Source organism: Puma concolor, chromosome B4 (genome assembly GCF_028749965.1).
Source record: "Puma concolor isolate L17-30 chromosome B4, mPumCon1.1.hap2, whole genome shotgun sequence".
NCBI classification, from domain to species: Eukaryota; Metazoa; Chordata; class Mammalia; order Carnivora; family Felidae; genus Puma; species Puma concolor.
The window spans coordinates 138,655,954-138,676,349 of record NC_141673.1 but is presented as its reverse complement, the minus strand read 5'-3'; the positions used below and the strand labels follow the sequence as shown (position 1 = coordinate 138,676,349).

General features: G+C 55.1%; 2 protein-coding genes and 2 long non-coding RNA genes across 4 annotated transcripts in view; 2 read left to right on the top strand and 2 right to left on the bottom strand.

Annotated features, from left to right (window-relative positions):
• Positions 1-1,087, bottom strand: part of LOC147579554 (uncharacterized) — a 386,247-nt gene extending 385,160 nt beyond the window's left edge. Inside the window, exons 1-2 of the long non-coding RNA XR_015254074.1 lie at positions 372-1,087; positions 30-108 (exon numbers count right to left, since the gene is read on the bottom strand). This is a non-coding gene — a long non-coding RNA (uncharacterized LOC147579554). The remainder of the gene's footprint in view (positions 1-29; positions 109-371) is intronic.
• Positions 1,088-1,687: 600 nt separating this feature from the next.
• LOC112867742 (calmodulin-like) lies at positions 1,688-2,614 on the bottom strand. The gene has a single exon (XM_025930741.2). The coding sequence runs from the start codon at positions 2,605-2,607 to the stop codon at positions 1,954-1,956; it is 654 nt and encodes a 217-aa protein (XP_025786526.2). The 5' UTR covers positions 2,608-2,614; the 3' UTR covers positions 1,688-1,953.
• A 1,825-nt stretch (positions 2,615-4,439) lies between these two features.
• On the top strand, positions 4,440-16,379 carry LOC147579553 (uncharacterized). The gene is made up of 3 exons (XR_015254073.1): positions 4,440-5,012; positions 9,214-9,339; positions 11,721-16,379. It is a non-coding gene; the product is annotated as an uncharacterized LOC147579553 (long non-coding RNA).
• A 2,637-nt stretch (positions 16,380-19,016) lies between these two features.
• On the top strand, positions 19,017-20,320 carry LOC112867219 (calmodulin-like protein 3). Its single transcript, XM_025930128.2, has one exon. The coding sequence runs from the start codon at positions 19,211-19,213 to the stop codon at positions 19,658-19,660; it is 450 nt and encodes a 149-aa protein (XP_025785913.1). The 5' UTR covers positions 19,017-19,210; the 3' UTR covers positions 19,661-20,320.
• The last annotated feature ends 76 nt before the right edge of the window (positions 20,321-20,396 follow it).

Below are 20,396 nucleotides of genomic sequence, written 5' to 3'. Positions count from 1 at the left end.
TGTTGGGGGGGGGGCGGTCTGGGCCATACCTGGGGACTTGTTCTGCACACAGGACTGAGAAGAAGGAGGCAGCAGCATGTGAGAGTCACAGGAGACGGCAGTGATCCACTGAAGATGTCAAATGGGGGGAAAAAAACAAAAGCATCATCTGTGCACCAGCCCCTCCCATCCGGTGACCTGGCCCTGCCCCTCCCACTGGGGGACAAGCTGGACAGGCTCTGTCACTCACCCACCACCCACCACCCACCACCCATGCTGGAGCGAGGGGCAGGCGGTAAGGGTGGGCGCCTGTATGTTACAATAACCCCCCAGGTAAGCCGGTACTGACTGCCCCCCCCGCCCCCGCCCCCGCCTGAGCCAGAGCCACGGACCTGCTGCAGCTGAGAGAAGATAAAGTCAGTCATCACCAAAAACCAAAGAAAACCTCGTTTCATGGAGGAGAAAGGAGAAGCCCGCCATTGAATGACGCCCAGAACGGCGCGGCTGTGTGCAGACAGTGCTGGAAAACATCATGTGCTTCCCGAATCCTGAGTCCCCATGATCCTGACACCCCTGCTGCCCAGCCCCCCGACTTCATTCTTTTTTATTTATTTTATTTTTTAAGTTTATTTATTTTGAGACAGAGAGAGCACAAGTAGGGTAGGGGCAGAGAGAGAGGGGGAGAGAGAATTCCAAGCAGGATCTGGGCTGTCAGCACAGAGCCTGATGTGAGGCTCGAACTCACGAACCGTGAGATCGTGACCTGAGCCGAGATCAAGAGTTGGATGCTTATCCGACTGAGCCACCCAGGCGCCCCACCCAGATTTCATTCTGAGGCCACCCTGGTCCTGTTTCCTCACGTGCAGGGTGCCCTTGAATGAGCCATCTCTGAGGACCAGGACGAGGGAGCCGTGGGAACTCCAAGCTGAGTCGGGCAGCCTCCAGCAGGTCCGGGTGTGAGGACCACGCGGCAAGACCACGAAGCCCCGTTCGAATGGGGTTGGGGGACATCAGAGGAGGACGGCTTCTCACAGGAGAGAGAGATGCCGTCAGCCAGGAAACGCCTTCCGCCCTGAGCCGGGCGCCCCAGGACCTGGCCGTCCACCCCCAGGACGTGGCCGGACCCTGACCCCACCCCAGGTGCTGCCCCCAACACACAGTGTCCAGCCTGGAGCCTCTGGTCCTGCCCCGTGAGGCCCCTCGAGTGAGGTGGGTCTGATCCCCCGGTGTCCCCACCTTTGTTTTTTTCACCTGTAAGACCCTTCCTGCATCTCACGTGTAGGACACACACACACACACACACACACACACACACACACACTTCTTTTTTTTTTTTTTTTTTTATTTGAGCGTACAGAACAGTTGGCTAAATGCAAGGAGTGATGACTTTATGGTTTGTGGTGTAGACAGTGTTTCCCTCCCAGGCTCCGGGCTGCAGACTCCGGCCTCGGGTCCTGACCCAGAAGCTCAGGCAGACCCTTGAACCAAAGAAACGTGCCTCTTCTGTCCCCTCCCAGCCCTACACGGCCGCCCGCACCTGATGTCCTCCTGGGGCATGCGGGGGAGGCCAAGGCAGACCATCTGGCCCACCCAGGTCTGCTCCCCCACTAGGCCCGAGCGCAGGGCGTAGAGGCGCAGAAGAACCCCAGATGCCACCGCTCGGGGCCTTCGATTTTCCAGTTTCCAACCAGACTCGCCAGCACCGCTCTCGGAGTCCAACTGCTTTTATGTCAGCCATCACATTGCTCTGGGGTCCCTCACCGCAGCCCAGTGAGGCAGGGGGCCTCCCCGTTTCTCTACAGGAGCTGCTCCGAGGTCTCACCGGGCAGACGGGGCGGAACCCAGGCCCTCCCTCCAGTAGGTAATTTCCCACCCCCCACCCAGACTTCCCCTTTACATCTGTGCCATGGAAGCAGGGGCCCCGAGAAGGCAGGAGGACCAGAATCAGGCAGGAGATGGGCCCCGGGCCGGGCCTCACTTCTGAGACAGGATGCGCACGAACTCCTCGTAGTTCACCTGCCCGTCCTGGTCCACGTCGGCGCCCTGGATCATGGCGTCCAGCTCCTCCTGGGAGGGATTCTCGCCCAGCTTGGCCATGGCCTGCTTGAGCTCGTTGACGCTGATGTGGCCGTCGCCGTCCAGGTCGAAGGCACGGAAGACTTCCCGCATCTCTGCCTCGCTGCCCGAGGACTTCATGATCTTGGCCATCACTGCCAGGAACTCGTCGAAGCTGATGTGGCCGTCGCCATCGGTGTCCACCTGGGCGATGAGGTGCTTCAGCTCGGCTTCTGACAGGTTCTCGCCCACGGCCTGCATCACGGCACCCAGCTCCTGGACGTCGATCTTTCCATCCCCGTCCTTGTCAAAACTGGTGAAGGCCTCCTTGAACTCGGCCACCTGTTCTTTAGACAGCTGCTCCGCCATGTCACGTACACCTGTCACAGAGCTTCCGAGCCGGCTGCCACTTGGCTCAAAGGGCTCACGTTGGAGACGGGGACCGGCGGTTGGGACGGGAGGCTGTGTCTGTGTGAGGGCAGAGCTCCCGTGGCAGTCTTGCCAAGGGATGGAACCCCCCTCCTTTTCTGCATTTGGAGCAAAGGGAGGAGGAAGGCTCTCCGCCCTCCCCATGTCCTTGGGCGAAATCCTCCTCCCAGGGAGGGACGCACCAGCTGCAAACCAGAAAGGCCGGAATTTGAATTTGGAGCGCAGGGCCCGCCCAGGAAAGCCTGGAGGGAACCAGCATGGGGGCCGTTGGAGGCCAGCCAGCCTCTGCTAGCCCCGATGGCAGACCTGCCACTCTAGAAGCTTCTCACCCGGCTGATTCTCACAGAGACCATGGCTGGGGAGGGAAGGGGAGCCTCCCTCGGTGGACACAGCAGGTCCCGGAGGAGTGGGGGACTGTCTGGCATTTCTATTCTCTTCTTGGAACTGTTGTCAGCTCTGGCCTAACAGGACGCCCTGGTGGAGGCAGATGGGTGGCAGAAGCGAGTGGAATTCTACCAGGGCGGAACCCTGGGCATCATGAAGTTCCCAGGCCACGGAAGATGCGCCTAGGTGCCCGCAGCTTCAAGACAGCAAGAGGCCTGTGTGCGTGCAGAGCGTGATGCATACGTGCCAACTGTCTATCACGTGGTTGTCCCAAGTGTGATTTCGGGGGTGAGGAAAGGTCTTCCTGTTGCCCCCGGAATACCTCTCCTCCGGCCCCGTGATTCCTCTGATCCCGTTCCACTGTTAGGTTCAAGCTTCTCTATGAGGACACGGGGGAGGGATGGGGGGTCTGCTCCGTTCACGGGTGTCCCGCCAGAGAGCCTCGCCGTGCAGCACGGGATCCAGAGCGGGCCGGCCCCTGCAGACGCTAGGGACAGAGGGGTGTGGAAAGGGGTGGCCAAGACTGTGAACGTGGCCTAGCTCGAGGGTTTACTAAGGGTCAGCCCTAAGCACAAAACCCAGTCTGGAAACTTCCCCGGTCCACAGTCTCCTCTGTCTTCTGGAAGGATGTCATCTCTGCCCACTGCTCTGAGTAGCAGATTTTAGACCAGCCCTTGGGGACTCTCCCCGGGTCCCTAGCAAGTGACGCCCAAGGCCCTCAAGGGGACATTTGCACCAGAGTCTCCACAGTGTCTTTCTCAAGCAAATGTCCTCTTGGTCCCTATAGACTCCCAGATCCTCCACCCACCTGTGCCTTTGTGTGTGACCCACCAACTCCTTCCCTCTCCTGAGAAACTGTATACACCCCAGCTGTCTCCGGTTCAGCCCATCAGACAGACTGCGGTGTCTCTCCTCCCCAGAGGGCAGCCAGGCAGATGCGTCCCTGGGCACGGCACAGCGCACCCCGAGCCAGGGACCCAGATGTGGAGAGACACATAAAGGGAAGGTTCCAGTTGTCCAACTTCTTGCATAAAGATGTCTTGAGGGGGGCGCCTGGGCGGCTCCGTCGGTTAAGCGTCCGGCTTCGGCTCAGGTCACGATCTCACGGTCTGTGGGTTCGAGCCCCGCGTCGGGCTCTGTGCTGACAGCTCGGAGCCTGGAACTTGCTTTGGATTCTGCGTCTCCCTCTCTCTCTGCGTCCCCCGCTCACGCTCTGTCCCTCTCTCTCAAAAATAAATAAACATTATAAAGACGTCTTGAGGAAGAATTGCTGTTTCATCTTCGTGCTGGAATAGTACAGAGACCTCAATAAATATTGAGCAATCAGTTTCTCAGTGAAACCCACAACCAGTATTGGGTGGAGAATGTGGTCCCCCTGGGGCACTGGCACAGGAAGCTACCACATGGTCAGAAGTGACAAGGGATGGGTGGGGCTCCTGACAACAAGGATATCCTTTTAAGAATATTTGAAGATATAAATCTATAGTTTACATTTTATTTTCTTCTTACCTGATTAGCAGAGCTTGTGATTAAAAATCCAAGATGGTTAACATTTTCTTATTTCGCACTTGGTATTAAATGATGCGTCGTAACGAGGGAGGAGCTTTTCAGACGCTATCAGGAGATGAAGCTCTTGGTTCTGGCTCCCTTGCTGATTTGGGAACTTAACTTGGGTCTCGGTATCTACATCTACAAAATAGGATAATACGTCCACCGTCTATGATCGGGGCGCTTAAGATCAAAGATCAAAGTATCTTTGATCATCAGGAAGTGTAATTATTCTATGATGAACCTCATCTTCGGTAGCAAGCTGGTTTGTGTTTGATGTGAACCGACACGCAAGAAAAGGAGGACCTCTCTCTCAATTTTGTCGTTACACCCTTCTGATAGCACTGATAAACTCGTCTGCTGGGAGGGTAGAGTCACATCACACAGTCTCACATTCTGACATTAGTCAGCTTTTGGACATCAGCCTTCACCACACAGCTCTACACAGTGCAGACAGACGCTTGTATTTAGAAAGACCATCTAGCGAGTGACCTCATGGGACCGGAAGGTGATAATTATTCGTTGTCGCTCACTGCGCCCATGCACAGATGGAGTCTCAGGTGATAGAGTCCAATGCCCAAGGCCACCCAGAAATTGAGGAGAGAGTCACCCTTCTGGTAAGTCCCTCCCCACCCTTGGCCTGCCATTTTGGACCCTGCTTCCTCTCTAACACGGTGTCTTCTCTTCTTGAGAAAGAATCCATATGGAAGTCACTCCTTTACCCCTTCCCCGCGGCCCCTGCCTAAGCAGGTGAGCGGTCGGTCAGCCTCATGGGACCAGCATCAGGGATCGCTGCTCCCCAGTGACCAACTCCACAGACTGTCTGACAGCTGAACTCAGTGCTGGGTAAAGGGGGGGAATACGGCACGTGTCGCCAAAGCCTCATCCAGCTTGGTCCAGCTCCTTTCTTCCTCCAGATCCCGGCCCAGCTCTTTGGAAGGAGCAAGAAGGAACTAGAGATGCCTCACATCCATGGGTGTCTCCTTACGGGGCTGCACCTCTTGCCGGGTTCCCAGTGTGATGGGACGAGGGCGTCCATCCGGGAATGAGCCTGAGGCTGGGAGACTGGCACCTGCTGGACGCCCCACCACGGAGCCCTGGGGCACATAAGAAGTGTGCACAGGAAGACAAGTGAGAAGACTTCCACGTTAGCCCGTGTGGCATCCCATTCCCCGCCGTCCCCACCCGTACTGGGTGTGAGGGAGACAAGAGAAGCTGCCTGCCTGAGTGGAGGACCTACGTCTGCTGAGAAGGAGCCCCTGGGAACAAGCGCAACAGAGAGGCGGAGAGGACGTGGTCCGTCAGCACAGAGACCCAGGGGTTCCCGGACAAAACCTCAGGCCCGTGGCCGTTGCCGGTTGGAGGTCAGCTCTCCCACCCAGACTCATTGCCTCTCCTGCCCCTCTCAGTTTACCTCCTGGCCCTGCTGCCGGGGATGTTGGGACTTCTCCCAGTGACGGTGGCTGAGGTTCTGGAGTCCCCAAGGGCGTCTCTATGGGCAACAGGCCCCCGCGGCCCAGGGGACGGGGATCCCCCTCTGGGGGGACACCCCTCTGTGAGGGTGTGTGTGTGTGTGTGTGTGTATGAGTGTGGGTGTTGGGCACAGGGGTGTGGGCTGGCTGTCCTCCTTCCAGGCCTTCAGACCGATGGCTGCAGCCAGCCTGGCTACCCCAGGGACAGAACACACTCTGTGGGCTCTGTGGGCCGGGTCTGGTGACAAACGAGTAAGACCGGTTTAGGACCTGGCTCCTCTGACTTGCCGGAACCCACGTTTCCCTCCCCCGCTTAGCACCCCCACACCCTGCCCGCAACTCCTGCGTGGGGATCACCCTGTGCCCACGTGAGCACATCTGCACATGTTGCTGCCGGAGCCCACCCTCCATCGGGCCACTGTGAGCCACGTGCTGCCTTCACCGAATGTGCCCCCCCCTCCGCCAAGTCCCTGCTGTGTCCCCAACCCTAAACACAAGTCACATTCCCCCACGGAGCAGCGCAGCGGGTGGTTCCATCCCTGGCCTTGGAACCAGGAAGCTGTGGGGTGTGTCCAGTCACAGGTGGTGCAGCCTGGGGCAGGTGACTTCACCGCAGAGGAGATAACACACACCTGCCTTATCAGGGCTGAGAGTGCGGGCCCGTTGCTGTCACCCCCTCCCCCATGGGCCCAGAGCCAGCCCTCCACCTGGGGCAGCTTCGGCTCGTTTTCCTGCAGGCACCTTCTCGCAGGTCCAAGGACAAACGTCCCTGAAGCGGAGCGGGTGGCTATTCTAAGTTCTCAGAAGGTCTCGGGCCGAGTTGAATACCTGACCCCACTGATGCTGGGGACCGCGTGTCCTCTTGCTCTCTGCTTCCGCTCCTAGCGCCGCAGAGCAGGTGCTCCAGGCGTCGAGTGAACTTCCATTGGACAGGAAAATGGTCATATGTCGAAGGCGCAGAAGTTGGAGATCATCTTTACGGTTTAGATCCTTGTCCGAGCAAAGCTGTGATTCTTGGGCCACCAACGTGTCACATGGAAAAGGGCAGAGGCCCTGCTGTCATGGGATTGTGTTAAAAAAGCAGGGTCTGGGGCGCCTGGGTGGCTCAGTCGGTTGAGCATCTGGCTTCAACGTAGGTCACGGTCTCGCAGTTCGTGGGTTCGAGCCCAGCGTCGGGCTCTATGCTGACGGCTCAGAGCCTGGAGCCCGCTTCGGATTCTGGGTCTCCCTCTCTCTGCCCCTCCCCTGCTCACACTCTGTCTCTCTCTCTCAAAAATAAATAAACATTAAAAAAAAAAAAAAAAGAGCAGGGTCTGTGTCTGCCCTGCGTTCAACACAGCGACCTGGCAGGGACTGTGGGTAGTCGGTGCCCACAGTTTGCCTAGACTTGCCGGGCACCTGGCAAGGGCCGTCCTTCCCACTCTTCTTGGTCAACGACACACCCGGGAGCTTGGCAGGACGCACATCTCTCTGCATGCGCTGTCCGCACACGTATGCAGCCCCAGTGACAATGGCACTCTAGCTACCCGGCACTTTCTGCAAGAAGGGCTTTGAGTACGGTATGTTTCCGGAGTCCTGAAATGGAGGCCTTCAAACACCGAGCGTTTTAACTGTGGTGGGAACCTTTCCAAGGCGAGTCACATGTTGTATTTCCCATCGCTCCGAACAGGGGAGGAGGACCGTGCTTCCCATAGTTAGAGATGGTCTTGTCATCTTGTCATCTTGCCTCACGATCTTGTCATCGTGCCACTGCCCACAGGGACGTGAGCAGGTGCGTGGGCCAGGCGCTAGTTTGTCTGGACTTGCTGTAATTCCTCTGGCTGGCCAGTCCCACCTCCTGTCTGTAGTCAACTGTTATATTTCCGTGGGTCCCAGGCTTCGTTTCACAGCGATTACTGACATAACTTAAGGCAGAGCCAAAGTTTGCCAGGGGGAAAAAAAAGTTAACCAAACTTGTAAAGCAGCAACTTTAATTTATTAATTAATTAATTTTGAATTTTTTTTTTAGTTTATTTATTCACTCATTCACGTAGAGACACAAAGAACGGGGGAGGGGGGAGGGAGGGATAGAGAGAGAGAGGGAGAACCCCAAGCAGGCTCTATGCTGTCAACGCACAGCCCGACGCAGGGCTCCAACTCGCCCACCGTGAGATCATGGCCTGAGCCGAAGTCGGACACTCAGCCGACTGAGCCATCCAGACGCCCCTAGCAACTTTAATTTAAAACCGGTAATAAATCAATTGGTCTGAGGGGGCGCCCGGTGCTTCTACTGTATCTCTGACCTCAGGGCGAAATCCTAAAGCGTCAGGACCGCCGTTGCCTCAAGAGCAGCTCAGAGCAGGTGCTCCTTTCCACGTGGGCACAGCTGCCTCACCCCCTCCCCTCTGACCTCTGCTCGGGGCACTGCTGTTCTCCCCATCTGGCAAGAAGTCGGGAGGGAGCAGACCAGAGGAGTGACTGGGGCACACCCACGCGTCCCGATGCGCTGCTCAGAAAGGGTGAGTTAGGTCACAGTGCTCCCAAAGCAGTGGCCACGGGATCCCGTCCCTAGCGGCAAGACTGAGGCCTGTGGCCTGCAGCCCCCAGCGCCCCCGCCACCCGGGAAGAAGGACCTTTTCTGTTTGCGACAGTTGGATGGCTCCGGCCGCCAGGGGAGAGAGAAAGGAGCTGGGCCGGGAGGTCGGGCACTAGGTCCCGGGAAAGATGGCTGCAAGGCCTCACGGGACGTGTCTCGGTGGCCCTGTGGCCGGCCCGCCGGGCCCGAGAAGCAGCTGCCACTGTCTGAGCTTCAGGGTTGTCTGCTGTGAGAGGAGTGAATGAGGCCTGACCCTCAGGCCTCGCAGGCCGGTCCACGGGGCTGCTGGGCACGACAGCGCACACAGATGAGCGGTCAGCCCCTCTTCTCTGCCCTTCCTCCCCAGGAGCTGACAGGCCCGGGCCAGCCGACCACCCGCAGGTGAATCACGCGGAGGCCTTCGTGCTTGCAACCTCCCAATCCGGGGCCTGACCCAGGAGGCTGTTTTTGACACAGAAGGTGTGAGGAAGAGGCTAGTGATTCTTGGATGTGACCGGGGACCAGGGGCGAGAGAAACCTCTGTGGTCCCAGCAGACAGGACCCAGGGCACTGTCAGAGGCTGCAGGACCGCGGTCCTAAGGAAACTGAGGATGGGGACTCCGTCTCCTCTGTGCCTGTCCTGGGAGCACTGACGTGGCAGAGACGGAGGGCGGTGGCTGACGCCGGGTCAGAGCGGGGTGATGTGGGCCTCTGTGTGCCCAGCGCCGCGCTAAGGGCTGCGATGGGTGACCTCATCCTGTCCTCGCTCAACAGTGTATTCCCATCTTACAGATGCAGCAAGGGAGGCTTAGAGAAGGCGCGGAACTCGTTCGCGGAGGAGCCACTGGGCTCCCAGTGTCTGCGGACTTCAGCTGTCCTTCCCACGCCACCGAGGACCGCCGCACGCAGCTCAGGCAAGTCGCGGAGTCGGGGACAGCTGGCCGCCCCCTGGGGGGAGAAGGGCAGGAAGGCAGGTGAGGCCACGGAATGCTCCAGAAGGAGGTGGCGCTTCGGCGGGCGCCTCGCCCCTCACCACGGCCTGGCTTCACAGCACATGGGCCCGGGTGGGGTCAGTTTCGCCTTTTAAATTGGATAAGTTGGCAAATGTGCTTGGGGCGAAGACGGTCCTCGTGCGCTTCCATGAAACCCTTGGAAACCGTTTCTCGAGGAGCCATCATTCGCGGTAAGCCCGCGGCATCACCTCTGCTAGCCTGTATTTGCCCAGGTCCGCCATTATCCTCCTATCTTCTGGAACATTCTGGGACAAGCTGCCCTGATTCTCACTCGACTTTCTCTCTCCCTTGGTAACCTCATCTCCGGCTACACCGATCCCTTCGCTGGGGCTTTAACTTCCCTACTTTTAGTCCAGTCTTCATCTGTGGTTCTTTTCTTTTCTTTTCTTTTCTTTTCTTTTCTTTTCTTTTCTTTTCTTTTCTCTTCTTTCTTTTCTTTTTTTTTTTTTTGAGAAAGAGAACAAGTGGGGGAGGGGCAGAGGGACAGAGAGACGGGGAGGGAGAGAATCCCAAGTAGGCTCCACACTCACTTGGGGATTGAACTCATGAACCTCAAGATCATGACCTGAGCCGAAATCAAGAGCCAGACGCTCACCTGACTGAGCCACCCAGGCACCCCCTCGTCTGTGGTTTTTAATGTCCCTGCTCCTCATTAAACATGGGGAAACAATGATTTGTTTTTTAAAAATCTCTAGACTTTAACTCCTTCCCTAAGAGCTTTCTTCACATTTTTAAAAGCATATCTGACTTGGGTGGCTCAGTCAGTTGGGCGTCCCACTTTGGCTCAGGTCATGATCTCACGGTTCGTGGGTTCGAGCCCCGCGTCGGGCTCTGTGCTGACAGCTCAGAGCCTGGAACCTGCTTTGGATTCTGTGTCTGCCTCTCTCTCTCTGCCCCTCCCATGCTCACACTCTGTCTCTCTCTCTCTCAGAAATAAACATTAATAATTAAAAAAAAAAGCATATCTGACTAGTTTCTAGCATCTTGAAAAGAGGGCACAGCTTTCTCTCCACCCCTGCTCACCCCTCTTACTAAGTAAGGTGTTAGTAACTTTCTATTTTCTCACTAGAGCCCTCCTCATCCTCCCCCTGCCCCTCCCAGCACGTGAGCTGCATTCTTCAGCCTGACTAGTCCTGTGCGCCATCAGAGAGAGCAGAAGTTTTGCTTCTACATTTTACTCTCTTTTTTCTGGCGCATAAATGCTGCCATTTATACTGGCTCATTTCCCTTCCTCGCATGTGTTCCAGGCTGTTATTTCCAGTGAAATAAGCTTCTTGTGCAATTGAGGTGTTCTAAACCAGTTCTAAATATTTGGGTTTGTGGTCATTTTTGTGTGTTTGTTTCCTCAAGCTACATAGCATTTTCCCGATGATGCATTTGAAATTTCTTCCTCCAGTTATGATAGATAGATGGATAGACAAATAGATGATAGATGATGGGTAGATGATAGATAGATAGATAGATAGATAGATAGATAGATGCCATAATTTTTCACTTCCCATCCCACCTTGGAAAAGTGTTGCGGTGGGCGGGGCTCAGCACGCAGAGCCCCGCCCAGCCCTGCACGTCTTGAATGTTCCATCTCCCTTCCTGTATGGAAGCGGCACCCGCCCAGCGCCCCCCTCGCGGGCCCTCCACCCTGTCAAGTCTGGGGGTCGGATGCTGCTCACACCCTGACTCTGCAGGGAGTCCAAGCTGCCGTTCCAGGCTCCGGGAGGCAGAGGAGGACCGGCTTCCTGGTGCCGCCTGGTCTCACAGAGACGGTGTAAATGCTGATCTCCGCCCGTGTCTTCGCAGACACAGCCGTTCCCCTTTCCCCTCATCTGCCGAGACCTCAGAGCGGGCACGAAGCCGAAGGAAGTGTAGGGCTCGGGGGAGGTGGGGGTGGGAGGTCGGGCCCATGGGGCAGACCTGATGCTGGGCTCACCCCCCACCCCTGTATCGGGCCTCTCGTGCCGCCTCCTTTTCCTTTATCCATTGAGTTCCACTCCAGCTGAGCCACCCACGGAGGAAAATCTCCAGACTGAGCTCCCCTAATCCTTCCTCCCCCCGCTGACTGCAGGGGACTTCGCCCTGGGGCTTCCCGCTGAGGTCCCTTGGGTCACACCATATCTGCACCCTCCACCCCTTCCTCCTCCTTTCCTCAGTCGCCCCTTCTCCGAGTCTCCAAATCTGGCCTCTTCCAGGAAGGCAACGCTTGGTCCTGGGTGAGGGTTTTTTTGGTCACCTCTGTACTCCTTTAAAGACGAGGTCAGGAGCGGTCTCTTCTCTTCCTCCGACAGACAGAATTGCCACCGGGGTCGACATCAGTGGCGCTGAGTCAGGACTGGACCTCGAGGCTCTTGGGTTCACTCTGAGACGCTTGACCCCCGTGGTCGGTGACCCCAGAGTCGCGAGCCCCCCTGCCCTGTCCTCCCTGCCCACGGGACCAGGCCTTCCCGGGAAACCTGCGCTCTGGTCAAAGCCGCCTTGGTCAAAGCCTTCCTCGTCCGTTCAGAAGTTTCTCCAGTGCCCATTCTGTGCTGGGGCTACGCTGGAATCCCAGAGTCTCCAGTGAACAAAACGCTCTCTCTGCCTTCGAGGCACTTGAGGCTGACCAGAGAGTCCCTTAGTAACTGGCAGTGCCCCTCGGGCCCCGGTCCTCGAAGCATGAAGAGCCAGGAGACCACCCCCCACGCCCCCACCCCCACCGAGGCCCATATCTTGTGGTTCACTAAGTAGTTAACCAGATCCTTCAGTCTGATGAGTTATAACGTCCTTGTCCGGAAACGAAGGGGTTTAGATGGGAGGGTAACTTTCACAATCTCATTAGCAGGGGAAGCCCCTTTTCACATGAAATCTTACTTGGATGGTGAATAACAGTTAACCTTTATTAAGCTCTTACTGTCCCAGCCACCCTTCGGAACCCCCTCGTGTAGGAATCTGTAGTGCCCTGTGCTACGGCTGTGCTTCAACAAGCAAGTTTAAAACCGTTGGGTTGGGGCACCTGGGTGGCTCGGTCGGTTAAGCATCTGACTTCGACTCAGGTCATGATCTCACAGTCCGTGAGTTCAAGCCCCGCGTCGGGCTCTGTGCTGACAGCTCAGAGCCTGGAGCCTGTTTCAGATTCTGTGTCTCCCTCTCTATGACCCTCCCCCGTTCATGCTCTGTCTCTCCCTGTCTCAAAAATAAATAAAAAATTAAAAAAATAAGAAAAAAAAAAAAAAACCATTGGGTGACAGGACACCTGGGCCGCTCAGTCAGTGAAGCATCTGACTCAGTCACGATCTCACGGTCCGTGGGTTCGAGTCCCACGCTGGGCTCTGTGCTGACAGCTCTGAGCCTGGAGCCTGCTTCAGATTCTGTGTCTCCCTCTCTCTCTGCCCCTCCCCTGCTCTCTCGCTCTCTCTCTCTCAAAAATAAATAAACATTAAAAAAAAAAAAAGCGACAACACTGGGGGAATGACTTCCAAAGGGAGTTGTGCACTTTGCTAAAGCACTTTGCCTCCTTCGAATCACCTCCCCGGGTACAGAGCCCATGCCCCAAACACTCCTGCTTCCTCCACTCGTCACGTGCTCCCCGGCAGGCACACATGTGCTCACGTGGACACTTGAGCCCCACGCACACACAAGCGCGCACACATGCTTTCTGGACTGAATGAAAGGTTTTCATCACAATCGTAAACTTCAAAGGCTTGGAACTTGGAAGAAACACTCTTCCTGCTTCTTAGTGAGTTCCAGACCCCTCGGGGAAGTGCGTGGTTCTCTTGAAGGTAATTACCACACCCTTGTGCTTGGGTGGGGGGCGGGGGGAACGCTTAAACCCACTTAGCCAATTATCAAACGTAGCCGGGTATCAGAAGATTTGTTGAATGTAGTTCTAGCCCCTCAGCAACATTACCTCATTTAATGTTTACTGTTGGTCATTTTTTTTTTCAAAACATCAAATATCAGATTTGAAAGGCCGGTGAGTCATACAAAGGAGCCTTCCAGAACCAACACACTTTCCTCCCTGCTCTGCTCTCCTCTACCCTGCCTTCCCCAAGGCCAGTCCAGGACGCTTCACCTGCCCCGAAGTTCGTGGTAGGAGCAACCAGTGAGCTTGGTGAGTTACCTGGAGAAAGTCACCAATCCTGGCAGGTGTTTTAAAAAAAAATCAACCTTGGGGTGCCTGGGTGGCTTAGTTGGTTAAGCATCTGACTCCGGCTCCGGTCATGACCTCACAGCTCGTGGGTTCGAGCTCCACGTCGGGCTCTGTGCTGACAGCTCGGAGCCTGGAGCCTGCTTTGGATTCTGTGTCTCCCTCTCTCTCTGCCCCTCCCCCGCTTGCATTCTGTCTCTCTCTCTCTCTCTCAAAAATAAACATTAAAAAAAATCATCCTTCTTGCAGGAAAACAGGAAGTTCGAGAAGACATCTTAACTTGCCTGGTTGCTTTTATTGTGGGATTTAGGACTAATTTGCTTTCATTTGGGGTGATCATTTAATACTGATTTAATCAAAGTGGCTGTCAGTATACAGGGCACTTTGTGTCCGTCCTGCTGCCTCTTGGACCGAGTGAGAGGTGCTCAGCGACACCGGAGGCACTGGCCTCAGCAGGTGAGCTGCTAAGGAGCTCGACGGTACCTAAACAGGTGGCCTTGGTGCAGGGTGGGGCACCCGTGGAGGCTGACCTCAGGCGGGCTGCCTGGTAAAAGCAGTGGGAGTGGACATGAGGACCCGTTGACCCAAGGGGATCCAGGAAACTCTGAAAACAGTCTGATTGTTTGTTTCCTCTGCAGTGGACTTCATTCTGCAGGTGAGGCCTCAAATCATAAAAGTGAGCACTCCTGCACTTTATGACCCAGCGGAAGGCCATGCATGGTGTCTCATGAGCGCTGGGAAATGCGTTCTCACATCGTGCACAAGCCTCCTAAACATGATGTCACCGGTTACTTATCAGATTTCTCAATTAAACAACTCACGCTCTGATCCAGAACCGCCTTCTCTTCCCTGAACTCAAACTCCAGCCCAGCCTAGCCCAGGACAGCCCTGGTCATAAAGACTGACCCAAAGTCACTCCAAGAGTGACTTCAGGTTCATGCCCTGAATCTGGAAGCCATCCAGTTTGTCGTATTTTGTTATAGCGACCCAAACACATTACAACAACGTGTTTATATTCATACTGGAGGGCCGGAGGTAGACGAGCAAGGGTTAGGGCTGTTAATCAAGAGAGAGAGAGAGAACTCTCATGGCCACACTCAGCCTCACCCATTCTCGAAGGGCACAGAGGTATGACTGGTTGACGAGACTGGGGAATCCTAATCTATATCTTCATAGCACCCAGCAAGAGGGGCATATCCACAAGGGTGCTGCATGAATTCTTTTTAACAAAAACTATTATAGTGCCAATCCAGAGAGAAGAGAAATACCTTGGGTTATCTACTCTTCAGAGGAAGTTGCTGCAGCAGGCAGTCCCTTGGATGTGTGTCTAGTGAGGTCATCATTAACACCATATTCTGTAGGGTCCACACTGTCCCTGCCAAGATTCCAGCGTCCTCAGTACCTCTTACCTCCAGCCCAGGGAGTCCTACACTCAGTTCAGACATGGTTCTCAATACTCCACCATTGTGGGCCTCCAAGTGTGTTCCAAGGATCCGTGGGAGGGGAGGGTGTCCCCAGTACCCTTTCTGAGGGTCTGGGAGGCCAAACTATTCTCCTAATAATACCAAGACATTATCTGCTGCATTCATTGTGTTGACATCTTGCACTGGGGCCAAAGCAGTGGAGGGTAAAATCCCTAGCCCTTTAGCATGAATCAAGGCTCCTGTATTACCAATCATCATACACTTCACTGAACTGAAAAAACAAAAAGCCAGTTTCACTTAAGAATGTTCTTGGAGAAGTAGTGGCATTATTATTTTATTAAGTTTCAACCCTTGTAGGCACATCTTTAATATGCTGCTAAACACTGACATACAGCATTTGCCATAAGAAAGGTGCCCTTGTGAGCCCATGTGTAATGGGGAAGCTTTTGTCATGGACCGCCATCTTTATTGGAAAGAACAGCTGATATGACACCATATGGTTGCTCCAGACTTGGTATTTGGCAGACATTTTTCTTCAAAAATGGATGAAGTGAGCTTGTCACTTTAAGAAAAACAATCGATAGTCTTTGTTGTCAGTGATAAAATTTGAGCTTTCAAATAAAAATTAGAATTTTGGAAATTCCATACCTGTCACTGTGAGCTTGAGACTTTCTGATACTTTCCTAATAAGATTGTTGGTGATATGAATGAATGTGATGTTTTAAAAAATCTTTAATGTTTATTTATATTTGAGACAGAGAGAGAGAGAGAGAGACAGAGCATGAGTGGGGGAAGGGCAGAGAGAGAGGGAGACACAGAATAAGAAGCAGGCTCCAGGCTCTGAGCTGTCAACACAGAGCCCAGTGCAGGGCTCAAACCTGCCAGCCGTGAGATCATGACCTGAGCTGAAGTCGGACGCTCAACCGACTGAGCCACCCAGGTGCCCCATGAGATTTTTATAATTTTATCTGCAACGGGTCAACATTCAGAAGATCTACAGAACTCAGTGAACCAATATTGTCCAAAGGAACAAAGCAGAGCATGACACAATCACGAAGCCCAAGAGTGACCAATGGATTTTAATGTGACAGTACGAGAAAGATCATTGATGTGGCTTCGGATCCCACACTGCAGCTAACCTTTGAGAAACCACCACTCGTCGAATGTTGATACTGTACCGAAGAAAAATACCCGCCAATACCTGAGTCATTTAGACATTCTCCGTTTCCAGCTGCGTATCCGTGTGAAGCTGGGTTAGTCTGTACTTCATATCGAAACATCCTCCCACAGACCAGTGCAGCAGAAACAGACATGCTTCTACAAAACCAGACACACAAAGCGATTTGCGAAGTTGTTTTTATTAGTTTTATTAACAATCAATTAATAAATAATAATAAATAATTTATTAGTTTTATTAATAATTAAAATTATTATTATTTTTTATTTTAGAAATAGATCTCTCATAAAACTACAGTATATCTGTTAACATGCAAATGAGTTTCGGGGGCGCCTGGGTGGCGCAGTCGGTTAAGCGTCCGACTTCAGCCAGGTCACGATCTCACGGTCCGTGAGTTCGAGCCCCGCGTCGGGCTCTGGGCTGATGGCTCAGAGCCTGGAGCCTGTTTCCGATTCTGTGTCTCCCTCTCTCTCTGCCCCTCCCCCATTCATGCTGTCTCTCTCTGTCCCAAAAAAATAAATAAAAAAACGTTGAAAAAAAATTTTAAAAAAATAAAAAAAAATAAAAAAAAAAAAAACATGCAAATGAGTTTTTTACTCCTATTTTTTTTAAGTTACAAATGAATGTAGAAAAATATAGCTAGATACTTGAATTTTTTTCCGGTTGTAATTTCAACTCCAGAACATACTGGTTGGTGTAGCCCACATACACAAAGGCCTTTTGGCGTTCTCGATAATTTTAAATGTTTAGATGGGTCCCAGGATCAAAACTGTATTCTCGGGGAAGGCTGCAGGGAGAGGATGGCAGGAAGCCATGAAATAAGAGCGAGGTTCCTAACCAGTGAGGCCGCCACAGCTTAGCCCATCCCAGCACTGTCCTTTGTGAGTCATGAGTACCTTTGGTTAAAATCCTTACTGAGCTCTCTTTCAACGTGCCTTTTTGAAGAACTCGCTTAGGGCGAGGGCTGGATGTTGGAGCCACAGCACCAGGATCCAGAAACCTGCAGACACCCATCGGCCACTTACCCTCTTGCGGGTGAAGTAGGCAGGAAGCGAGAACGTATGCGCCCATCACGGGGACTGTCTCACGAGCTCTCCCACGATGCTAGCCCTTGGCTCTCCAGGACACCATGTCGCTTACACGCTTGTGCCCAGTGGTTCCTCGGCCTTCTGCTACTGCCCTCGTGTTATCTCATGACTACATCCCCTTGGGGGTGCGGTTTCAGCTTTTGAATTCTGGGAAGACATACTCAGACCATAACATCCAGCTCATCAATTCTTCCATGGATCACGCCTTTGGCGTCCTATGTAAACCCAGCCCAGACCCAAACTGGATGAGCTGGGTGTCATTGCCAAGCCCAAGGTCACTCAGACTTTCTATGTCATCATCTGGGAGGTTTGTAGTTCTGCATTTCCCATGTGGGTCTGTGATCCATTTTGGGTTACTTTTTGGGAAGGGCGTAAGGTCTGTGTCCAGATTCACTTTTTTTTTTTTTGCACATGGACGCCCAGCTGTTCCATCACCGCTTGTTGAAAAGACTACCTTGTATTTCCTTTGCTCCTTAGTCGCTTGTGTTCTGCGAGTCTATTTCTGGGCCCTCTGTCCTGTTCCATTAATCTATGTGTCCACTTTTTGGCAGTCCCACGCCATCTTGATTACTGTGGCTTTACAGGAAGTCTGGTGGTGTCGTCCTCCTTTGCTCGTCTCCTGCCGTATCATGGTGGTTCTCTGGGTGTCTCTCCCAGTTTGGATTTCCGTGGATTCCCACAGGCAGCGTGGCCTCTTGTCACTAGGTGGGTGGTCATTTCCCCAGGCTCCCTGGGGGCAGGAATGTGTGCTCAGTGAGCATCCCATTTCGCGTTCTTGAGACCATCTCCTCTTAAAAATACCCCCTTTCTTCTGCTCTTCTCCCCCAAAACCCAGGTCCAGACTTTCAGACATGCCTTTGCCTGTCTTCCCATTCATCAGAGAATAGAACGTGACTCCCCCACTGCATCTGAGGAGGCCTCTGTGTGCCCTTCCTCATGTCCTTCTCTCCCCTCATCCATCAGGCTGCAGCCACACTGGCCACCTTTCTGTCCCTTGGCCATGCCACGCCCTCTCCCCACCCACCGCGTGGGTTTTGAGCCTGCTCAGCCTGCCTGCCGGGAAGGCACTTCCTTCCCTTCAGGTCACCCTCCAGTGCCACCTCTGAGAGAAGCCTTCCCTGACCACCACTGTGGAGGTGACCTGTCCGTGCTCTCCCCACCAGCACCCCTGTGTCTTCCTTCATGGCACCTGTCACAATATCCACGAATCTCATCGTTCGGTTTACTCGCCAGTTAGCTGTCTCCGGGAGGGAATACAAGCTTCTGGAGGCCTGGGAGTTGCCTGTCTTGTCCCTGGCTCTATTCCCAGCTTCTAGAACAGTATTTGCACACAGTAGGCCCTCGATACATATCGAGGAGTGAACACGTTGGAGGAAAACCTTCTCCATTCATGTTTCTTCTGAAGGTGAGAAGACAGTCTGCTTCCACCTGAAGGAGAAAGCCTTTGTTCGTTCTCTGAAAACCCTCTTGGGAAAGCGAGGGCTTTCAGGCTTTGGGAACCCGGACAAGGAAACAAGTTCCCTTCAGGCCAAGGCAACCTCTGCCTTTCATCCTGCCCGAACTTTCCCAGAAGGGAAACTGCTTGTTTCACTGAGTGCAGGGTCTGGCGATGGGGCAGGAGGAGGGGACAGGGAGTCCCCGCGGGGGGTTCCCAACAGCTGCCAGTGGGGCGGGCGAGAGCAGCTCACACACGCGCGCGCGCACACACACACACACACACACACATGCGTGCGCGCACACGGGCGCTGGCCGCAGCCCAACCCTCCACCGGCCCGTTCCTGGGGCCGGACTCCTGTTCCAACAGCACCCGGCCCCGGGCAACCGCGGGGCGGGGAGTCGGGGTGCCAGCGGAGCCCTGCTCCTTCTTAAGCGCCCGCCAGTCAAGCCCGGGCCAGACGGCCAGCCAGCCGGCACCCCTAGTGCGGCCACCTGTCCCCCGGAGCCCGGCCGCTGCCACCGCTCCCTCCATGGCCGACCAGCTGACAGAGGAACAGGTGGCCGAGTTCAGGGAGGCCTTCTGCCTGTTCGACAAGGACGGGGACGGCGCCATCACCACCCAGGAGCTGGGCACCGTCATGCGGTCCCTGGGCCAGAACCCCACGGAGGCCGAGCTCCGGGACATGGTGGGTGAGATCGACCGTGACGGCAACGGCTCCGTGGACTTCCCTGAGTTCCTGGGCATGATGGCCCGGCAGCTGAGGGGCGGGGACAGCGAGGAGCAGATCCGGGAGGCCTTCCGCGTGTTCGACAAGGACGGCAACGGCCTGGTGAGCGCGGCCGAGCTGCGGCACGTGATGACCAGGCTCGGGGAGAAGCTGAGCGACGACGAGGTGGACGAGATGATCCGGGCCGCCGACGTGGATGGGGACGGCCAGGTCAACTACGAGGAGTTCGTGCACATGCTGGTCTCCAAGTGAGGGGCCGCCCGGCTTGGCCGAGGCCTCTGCCTCTGGCTCGGGCGGGAACCTCGGCCTGGCATCGCTTCCTGCACCCCTCCCGCCTGCCTGGGCTCTGCTTCTCCCCCGCCCGGGTGATTCCACCCCGCTTCCTGCACCTCACTCTGTCCCCTTCTCTCCTGCCGACCCTCCCCTGGCCTCTTCTCAGCCGGAATGACACAGGCCACCCTCGAGCCCAGCAAACGCCAGGTGCCTCTGAAACTCAGGCGTAGCAGTGACGTCACTGCCCTGACGGTGACCTGGGGAGGGCGCAGCGTGGCGTCACAGAGCCCTCTGGGCTGGGACCTGCAGGCCGCTTAGCACTGGGGCCAGGGCAGCGGGAACCCCAGCGCCCGGGGTTTGGGGGGGGAGGTTTCAGAGCCTCTGTGGCCGGAAGGCTCCCTCTGCGGGTGGGAGGGGGCCGGCCCGGGGAGAGAGGCTGATGGAGACATTGACACTTGAGCTCCAGCTTCCTGGGAGACACCACCTCTTTCCACCGGGCGCATGCTTGTCTGCGATTCATCCTTTGAGGCCGGGAGTAAAGCTGGGCTCAGTTGTAACATGTTCCTGTTCAGCTTCACGGAGGGAAATGTGAGCGAGAGGGAGAGGGAACCCCGGGGGATAATAAAACGCTCGCGTCCCCGTCGTGGCTCCTTCTGTTCTGGCTCCGCTGAAACGATCCTTGCTGCTAGTCCAGGGTTTAAATGAGGCGGGGTCT

Bases quoted from the DNA above. Each gene is read 5' to 3' on its own strand.
- LOC112867742 (XM_025930741.2), bottom strand. From the start codon at position 2,607: ATGGGGAGGGCGGAGAGCCTTCCTCCTCCCTTTGCTCCAAATGCAGAA.
- LOC112867219 (XM_025930128.2), top strand. From the start codon at position 19,211: ATGGCCGACCAGCTGACAGAGGAACAGGTGGCCGAGTTCAGGGAGGCC.